The sequence below is a fragment of the Typopeltis vanoorti genome, chromosome 12 (genome assembly GCF_054136105.1).
Source record: "Typopeltis vanoorti isolate ZY-2024b chromosome 12, IOZ_Tvanoo_1.0, whole genome shotgun sequence".
Classification (NCBI taxonomy): domain Eukaryota; kingdom Metazoa; phylum Arthropoda; class Arachnida; order Uropygi; family Thelyphonidae; genus Typopeltis; species Typopeltis vanoorti.
The window spans coordinates 121,387,758-121,397,321 of record NC_143560.1 but is presented as its reverse complement, the minus strand read 5'-3'; the positions used below and the strand labels follow the sequence as shown (position 1 = coordinate 121,397,321).

Sequence of the window (9,564 nt, the reverse complement as noted above, 5' to 3'; positions counted from 1 at the left end):
CTATTATTCCGAAAGAACATCGGCATATTGAATATAATACAAGCAACACTTACATAGTGGACAGCATAAATCTCATGATATCATTGGATATTTTTTCCCCCTTCGGTTAATTCCACGTACTCACACAAAATCAGATATGAGTCGCACAGAACACGTTAGTCAAAAAAATGTAATAAATATTATTTTTCGTTTTCCCTTACAGCCCTTACCGTCATTTCTTGTAGTTCGTTAGATCTCATAATACAAAATTGGATCTAAGACTGTTTAGATCAGTTTGCCGCGGTGCAAGGGACATGTTATCGCTATAGTTTCAGGGGGTGGTCAGTCCTCGCAGAACATGTTATGAAGTTTCCTTTATCCCAAGTGAGGAGCATGTGATCAACAACCACGAGTTGACCTCCACTCCACATGTAACTGCGTCGTCAGTTGCATCAACCTAACTATGTTCCTGGGTGCTGCCCTGGGCTGAAACGTCATATCCCAGGGCTGAGCTTACTGCGCATTCACTCTACGCAGAATGACATAACATCAGGAATCTCCGTAGGTTCTGTTGATACAAGAGGGTGTTTCTGCAACGAAATTTTGAAGGTATTTAGTAAAAGCTCCAAGAAATATATGTAAGAATGTCTGGATAAAGTTTAAGGATTATATTATATCAGCTAGAATTGGAAGAGCATGTACTGGAAACTTATGTGCACCTGTTTGCTGCATGGTCAACACTGCTCTGATAAAGCGAATTCATTACGTGAGAGCTACTTTCGTCCTTATAGCCTCGACACAGGTATAGTTCTACGTAAGTTGTTTTGAGTGGGAATTCCGCCCACGATTACTCAAAGTACAGGTGACTGAGCCATAATCTCAGACGTGCTCTTTGGTTATAGTTGGAATATTGCGCGTCGGTATAACGTGTAGCTGTCGATAGAAATGATTAGATAACAGAACATCGCACTATTATCAGTGTACTTTGTTTGCAGGACTGCTGCGAGAACTTTTTAAGTGATGTGCAATGTTTTTCAAAGTTGTGTTGAGGGAATATGAAGTAAGGGTATTTAAATTTGTCACTGTTAGTGACTAATTATTTCCCCGACCACTTTAGTATGCGAAAAAGGAGCCGTGCTTCACTATGACTCTAGATATTATTAAATCAGTTCTAAATGATTTGAGAAGTGCGAATATTGATTACTTCTGCTTAGTAACTACAAACTGTCAAACTTTTCGCACTCTCGTTCTCAAAAAGAAGCGCCTTCGTTTTTATTTTTGCAGTTCGTCTTATGCCGATCTTTCTGACTGTATTGTACAACATCCATAATAATCTACTCAGCTTAATTTTGAATGATTGTGTACAACGTATAGGACAAGTGGGATTTTTCGCCGAAATCTTTGCAGATCGCGCACTTCAAAGTTTTTCTTACTTCACGCTAATCTCGCCGTCAGTCCATTGCAATTGAATGGATTTGTAGCACTTCGGCAGGCACCGTTTCCACCGCGGGAAAAACCGGCAGCATGCGGAAGTCTTTTAAGGCCCGGTCCGAAAATGTTAGTAGTTCTAGCGCTGCAGAAAGACTTGCGGACTATAAAGGTGAAGGTAGTGGATCGTCATCAAGCAGCTCTCGGCCGGGACCTTCTGGTTTCAGTCCTAATATTAGTCCTAGCTCACCGGACACTGAAGCCACGGGCTCAGGACCCATGAACATTCCCATTTGTCTCACTAGTACGTATGAGACATCTGAAGTTTCAGATCTGGATCAGCCATCAGGTAGTAAAGAAGTCAAAGATGGATCAAAGGTAAGATATATCTGAAATTTATAAGTGAGATGTAGGTTGGGATGCTTGTATTTGTATTGTGTATGTTGAGTTTGTAACCACGTGCTGTCTGCATTACGTCGTGTATTTCGAAGAGATATTAGGCTTAACCATACATACATACATTTCTATAAAATAACGCGCACAATAAAGGGAAAAAAATGCGTTCTTCACCAGAGGTGTCAATGAAACTCCATTTAGTACAGGTTAACAGTTTTTTCAGGTTTCTTTGAACAGCTTAAAGTCAACCAGCAACTTTGTCTAGGCATGGTTATTCTCACCGCGTGCGATAGTAAAAGCGTGCCGACACTTTTCGCATAAAATTTATTTTGATGGGTTATAATTTGCTGTGGAATGTTTAGTATATTTATTCCTCTTGTTCCTTTTCTGAGCCAGATAATTTCAGAAAATTTTAAGGCGAGAAAAATTATTCATCTTTATTCGAAAGGTTTATTTATTTTTTTAAAGTCATACTTTGGGTTATTATTATTTCAAGCAGTTATAAAATAAAGGATTTTTGACTGAAACCACATTAAAAGGGGGGCACAAATTTGTTCTGTTTTAAAGAATTCGTGCTATATTATACATTTATGTAAAAAAAAAAAAAAAATTCAATTTTCTTATTTTCCAGTAAGCCTACTAAAATTAGATCTTATTAACTCATAAGCTGTAAAGGATGTTTTCATATATTTATTGCTGTTAATTTTTTTTATTATCCTTATAATTAACTTTTGTTTTAATAAATATACTTTGCCTTGTATCTTTCATTTCTGATTTGATACAGAGAAAGTGATAATACATATAACTAGACGTGCAAGTTCTTATATTTAACAAATGACCACATGATTGTTACTTTTAAATATAATTTTTTAAAAAAATGTATTGATTAATGATCACCAGCAGTAGTGTTTTAAGAATGATTGATCTAAGGGTTTGGTATTTGAAATGTTTTATATAAACAGATCGTATATTGAATTAGAAATAATTGAGTATATTTTGATTGAGAAATGAAAAGTACATAAATGTAGAAATAGTCCTTTTCGTTATACATGGCTAGCATTACAACAAAAATTAGATTTATGTTAGTAATAAAACGGCAAATTTTAAATTTCTTGGCATTCTCGATCACAAAGGATCTGAGGGGAACTGTTCATTTGTTTGCTTATGATGCAAAGTTGGGTAGAGCAATAGTGAATGCACATGATGTCAAAATTTTGCAGGATGATTTGGATAGATTGGAGGACTAGGCTAAGGAGAATGGATGTCAATTTAATGTGGCAAAGTGTAAGGTTATGCATTTTGGGGTGAAAAGATTAGCAGCAGTATACCACATTGGTGGAACTGTACTCCAGGAGATTGACGAGGCCAGAGATTTGGGAGTTGAAGTTTAGGGGGTACATTGCAAAAGTGGCTAAATCAGCTCATCAAATCACTTGGTTACTGAAGAATACTTTGACAAGCAAGTTATTGTTCCTCTGTATTGAGCCTTGATAAGATCCCATCTTGACTACTGTGCCCAGATCTGGGTGCCAGGGTTTTTTCTTGATGGGGAGGAGGTGGAGAGGATCCAGAGGCGAGTGACCAAGATGATAGCAGGTCTATGTAATGAACCTTATGAGAACAGGTTGAAGATTTCTGGGTTGCAGAAATTGGTTGATAGGTGGAAAAGGGACGATATGTTTGAGACATTCAAATTACTGAAGGGTTTCTATAAGATTAATTCAGAGGATATTTTTGAGAACAGGACTGGTGGTGTGAGGACTAGGGGCCATCCATGGAAACTGGGCAAGGTTGTTAGAATTAGGTTTTTTACTTGGAGAGTGGTGAATGAGTGGAATAAGTTGCCAGAGTCTGTTGTGGGTGCCATGACTGTGAATGAGTTTAAGGGAAAGTATGATAGATACTGTGTGGATGTTGAGTAGTTGTTTAGGGCCTCCCTCGATGAGGCTAAGGACTCCTTGGAGTTGCCCATAATAATAATAATAGTCCTTTATTATTACCGCTTGGATATTCAACAAAATAAGTTTTTGATTGCAGAATAAATAAAGTATAGTATAAACAATAGAACAGTGGTAATGAATTTAATAAGCATGATTGATATTAATTACATTATTATTATTATTATTACAACGGGCTACTCCAGGGAGTCCTTAGACTCATCGAGGGAGGCCCTAAACATCATGTTCACACAACTGTTCAACATTCTCACAGTATCTATCATTTTAAAGTTGAATAGACCTTGTAGAGTGTTATGAAATTTCATAACACTCTACAAGATCATGTCATTTTTAAACTGCTCATTTAATTTTGTTAGATTGATTAACTGTCTTAAAAAGCCATGGAGCATTTACTGTAATTTTAATGTACACTATCAGAAAGGTTTTTTTAATTGCATTAATGGACATGCCCAACCAAAGTAATTTGAGTGTTATTTATGTCATTTCCACTTGCAGTGTATCATCTGATCTTTAAATCTTGCATCTTGTCCACCTCCTGATGCATGGTTCCACTTTGTAACCCACAACCCCTCAGCACTTCAGTGTCAAAAGTTGGGAAATACTGCATCACATTCTTGCCACCATTGTATTATCAAACTGAAAATCCATTTTGAACCACTTGCAGTAAGTTAAACAGTAGTGAACCAAGACCCAAACTCTTTCATTGCATTTCTTTTCCTGGAAGCCATTAGCTTGTTAATCTGTTATTCTAACTGAATTTCTGATTTCCTTCAGAAAAAACTTAGTAAACTTTGACCTGAACTCTGTGCACAATGAATGTATCTACCCTACTAAATATTGCCATAAAAACTTCCAAGATTACTCACATCATTGTACAAAATATGTAAATCTTGGAAGTCATCTTTTATTATTTTAGTTTTATTTTTTAAGAAACATGCACGAATTTTCATTACTTTCTTAAACAATAGTGTTTAAGAATGTCAAGGAAATATAAGATATATATAAAAGATCTTTTGGAGAATAGATAATTGGGATATCCTTCTCTTTATTCAAACTTATGGTGATAATGGAGTATGCAAACTCTAGAATAATTTTTAATTCACTTTCTGCAGTGGTACTTATATATTCAAATGTCTAAAATCTTTGGTTTGCACAGCATCTTAATTTCTGGCTCATTTGCTGGTCACATCTAGCAGTGCATTTGTATCAAATCATTCTTTCGATAATTTTATTGAAACCTAAACATAATTTTATCCATAATATATATATTTTTTTAATGCTCTTGAACTTTGAATTGTGTGGACTAAAATTAATGATCAACCGTTTTTATTTAAAAATTTGTTTTGTTGAATGTAGTTCAAATCGGTTACAGCCCTTATCAGTATGTAATCCTGACTTTTCATTCTTGAACTGAAATAATGAAACATTACCACAAGATAATGCTTATTTAATGCACTCATGTTTAACTAGTTATAAAATCATTATGGGATACTTTAAACCTTTTGACGATTTTGGGGTGGGCAGTGTTGCATATGTTTTGCGATGCTCTCCATAACCATGTTAGTAGACGATACTGTTGGTTTGTTTTTCTTGGATAAGAACATATTTGTAGTTAAGAAAAACAAATACAAGCCGTTCATTTCTCATTTGGGAAAATATTTTTTGGGAGGTACTCTTTTTTTGTGTTATTGCAATGAGTAAATTCAATTAATAATTGAATTTCCTCATAATATACTCTAATCATTTATAGTAATTTTTGAAGCATAAATTAGGTACAATATTTGTAGTAATACTTAAGATACAGCACAGAAATGGATCATGGTATCCAATATTCTGCTAATGGGAAAGAGTAATAATTTGATTTTTTTTTTTTTTTTAAATGCATACATGTGCAGTATTCATGGATACAGTAAACTATATAGAGTTCTCAAATTTTGTTTCATTCATAAGAAATTCTTCGAATAACTTATTGTAGTTGTCAGTGCTCACTACATATGAAAAGGATTTAGATTCCATCGGGATAATGATTTTAGGTGGAGAACAGAACAGATTTTCCTTTTTATACATTATGAACTTTATTTACAACTTAAATATAAAATGGATATTTATATTTTATAATTTTTGATTAGTATAAATGTATAACTAACAAAGCACTAAAGAAAGGTGAACAAACAAGATTTTAAATAAACATCTTTTTACTTGGCAACTGATCAAGTACTAATATGGAAGGCTTTGCATATAAATTTTGTTTGTCAATTTCTCAAGAGGAGAAAATAGTTGTGTTCTAAATAAGTTACAGTAAAGAATTAGGCATATCTAACAAAATAAATTCTTTAAAGTAAATTGGAATATTAAATAACACTAATAATAAAGGCCACTTAATGAATTCAGTTAAGAATGTAATATCTTATTAAAACAAACATTGTTATATGGAAGTGAAGCATGGATAATAAGAGGAATAGAAGTGAATCATTGTAGAAGAAACAAAGTAAGAGAAATAGAAAAACAGGTTACACAAGACTGGAGAGAAGAGGGGTGGGGGAAAAGACATTTGAAATAACTAATCAAACCCACTAATAGAAATGAGTTGTCTGGCATTTCCCTCTCAAAATGAGTCTTATAACTCTGTAAAATCAAGTATGATAATAATAAAAACATAAAAAAACATGACAGACCAACAAAAAAGTAAGAAACAATGACCATTGAAATCGTCTTGCTTAAATTTGTGAACTAGTTCTAACCAGGATTTTAAAAGACACTTTTTTTTGTTGTCATTATGATAACATAATGGGAGTATTGAAGAAATTCTATTGAAACGATTTTTACTAATGTTGTCCTGTGGGGAGACAGTTCAGCATCCAAAGGAAATGTCAATGCATGAGCCAGGAATTCTATTTTTATTATTTTCCATACCTGATAAATATCATAATTTCATATCTTTATGCATCCACGTGGCTCAACTATTAGGTTATTTTTCTGTAACATTTTAGGTTATATCATGCACTGAGAAAAGCCGCTTCGTTTGGATCCTTCTGATTTTTTTTTTTTTTAAACATACACAAATTTATCCAAGCTAATAGGAATGCCCACTGTTTTTTCTGATTAACAGTTTTCTAAGTTATGAATGATGAATGTTTATATGTTAATCTTATTTAACAGTTGATCTGTTTTTGTTGATTAGTTTACATCTTAAATAGGGTGTTGTCTTATGAATGTGTAAATTTTGCTGTTATCCTTTTATATACAAGGCTGATTTTTAATGCAATGCAAAACAAGACTTTGCTCAGCATCATAAACTACAGCCTGCTATACTTAATGCTGGTATGGCAGGCTGTAGTATAGCATTTTCTAATGGGACATTTGTAGACTAAATGTAATGGCATCTGTCAACACACATTGCTCACTGAGAATCCTTAATGAATTTATTGGTTTTTTCCCTTGTCATTTTTATGCCATACTCTGATTGGTGAAAACATTCCTTTCTAGAGTAAACAACAGGCAGAAATGTAAAGTAGCTTTTTTTGTTCATGCAGTTAGAATAATTCAACTAATCAAAGATGAATTTTAGTAGTAAACCAGTAAATGTTGGAATGGTTAGTTGGTATTTCAGCTGAAGCATCTAAGGCTAAGAAGCTAGTTTATTAAGTCTGTTCTTTCATCTGTTATGCCGGTTTCTGGAAAGAAAATCCATTCCACTACCATCTGAGACCAGCTAACTTGTTTTCACTTAAAACCATCATAAAGGTTCTTCACATGAAAAACATAATTTGAAATTAAGACTTTCCAATGAAAGTATTTAGAGTATTGTCAACTTACTGATCTGCAAAAACTAATTTTGGGATGGGCATAAAAAGTGACCATTTGCCATTACATGTCATTTATCAAATACAAAAGCAATCTTTTCTGTTATAACACTTAGAGTTTTGGTGATGAGCATTCCTGAATGTGTGCCTAAGTGATATTTTGAATTTTTCTTTCATTAATGAACAAATAAGCACTTGCCCAAAAGCTGACAACAATTAGATCAATGTCAGCTATATATATATATAAAAAGATAAGCTGAAATTTGAAACGTTTTTTTTGTGTCTTCATTGTTTTGAGCCATTAAGCTGATAAGCCAAAATTTGAAACGTTTTTGTCTCTTCATTGTTTTGAGCCTGGATAAGCCATTAAGCCGAAATTTGATATGTTTCACGTCCAACAATGTGTTTGCCTTCATGAGACAACAATTTGTTGGATGTTTCAAAACAATGGAGAACTGGCTTACCAGCCTGGAACTTGGGGGATTGGGTGCCAGGGGGGACAGAGCCCCCTAGTGTGTGTGTGTATATATATGTTAAAGATACTAAGCAATTTTATAAGCTAGGTTTTAATCCTTTTTTCCAAGTAAGTCAAGTTTACGTCTGCACATGGTGCAACTCGCGGTAAAGGTAGAGTAAGCTCTGATCACTTCCCTTAGTATTTTCCCCTAATGTAAAGCACATCTCCTTGCGGATATGTATGATGCTCTGCATTAAAGGCAAGGGCCACTACCCAGACTGGTTTCGACCTTTATTGAGGTCTCGTCAGTGGGAGCCAGACCAAAAAATGCCAAGGTTGAAGTAATGCAGATCTTATAAATTTTACCTGAACAAGGTGCTTTGACCGTATTAAATAAAAATCTCAGGATAAGAGTAAGATGTAGAAAGTTTTTTACCTTAGGTATACTCAAGGTAAAAAAAACTTGTTTAGGTAAAATTTATAAGCTCTGCATTACTTCAACCTTGACATTTTTAGGTCTGGCTCCCACTGACTAGACCTCAAAAAAGGTCGAAACCGGTCTGGGTAGTGGCCCTTGCCTTTAATGCAGAGCATCATACATCTCCGCAAGGGGATGTGCTTTGCATTAGGGGAAAATACTAAGGAAAGTGATTGGATCTTACTCCACCTTTACCACTAGTTGGCTCAGACCTCACCACGTGCAGGCTCAAACTTGACTTGTCTGTTTGCTTACTTGGGAAAAAGGATTAAAACCTAGCTTATAAAATTGCTTGGTATCTTTAACATAGTATATACCCAAGGTAAAAAACTTTCTACATATATATATATATATAGCTGACAATAATCAGACAATAGTATTAGATCCAAAATTTCAGTTTCACCTCCTTTTGATTCCAAAATATTATCTTCATTTTTTCCTTATGCACATAAATATCAAATAAATTTCTGAATGGATATTAATGGGTGATCAAATGGGAAATCTTTCATTAAAGTTAAGATTATCCTAAAGATTTTTTAGATCCTGTATCTTATATAGCTTCTAGGAAAAAGTTTAGCTTTTATTTATATAATAAAGTATACTGAGAACGTGGAAAAGGGTTACTGATATATTTAAATGAACCATTAATACTTTTATTAAGAAAGATATAGCTTCTTTTAGAATATAACATTCTAACTTGGCAAGAAATAAAAATTATAGTGGATGCATAATTAGGGAGAACACAACAGTACTGATGCATAATTAGGGCGAATACAACAGTGAGTACTGTTTTTAGTTTAAATTTGAGCACAGGTTTGAATTTCAATTCAAGTTTTCATTCAAATTTACTTTTCAGTCGCATATTTTCATTAAATGCTTGTGTGACTAGTCTAAATATTCTTCGTGGCAATTTGTCTTTCATAATTGCATAAAGATGTGAAGAAGGGTGTGAGGAGTAGATTTTTAGGCTTCAAAGCTCATTATGATGCTGGTTGAGTGGGCCTCCCATGATGAGTTTGACTCCATGGAGGTTACCAAAAATAATAAGTCAAGAAAAAAGTCAAG

The 9,564-nt window shown here is 34.0% G+C and overlaps 1 protein-coding gene across 2 annotated transcripts in view; it reads left to right on the top strand.

Annotated features, from left to right (window-relative positions):
• The first annotated feature begins 535 nt into the window (after positions 1 to 535).
• Positions 536 to 9,564, top strand: part of LOC150101189 (leucine-rich repeat protein soc-2 homolog) — a 408,424-nt gene continuing 399,395 nt past the window's right edge. For both annotated transcript variants that reach the window (XM_090402102.1, XM_090402101.1), the window contains exon 1: positions 536 to 1,785. In XM_090402102.1, the coding sequence (XP_090258228.1) occupies positions 1,504 to 1,785 (282 nt within the window). In that variant the 5' untranslated portion in view covers positions 536 to 1,503. The remainder of the gene's footprint in view (positions 1,786 to 9,564) is intronic.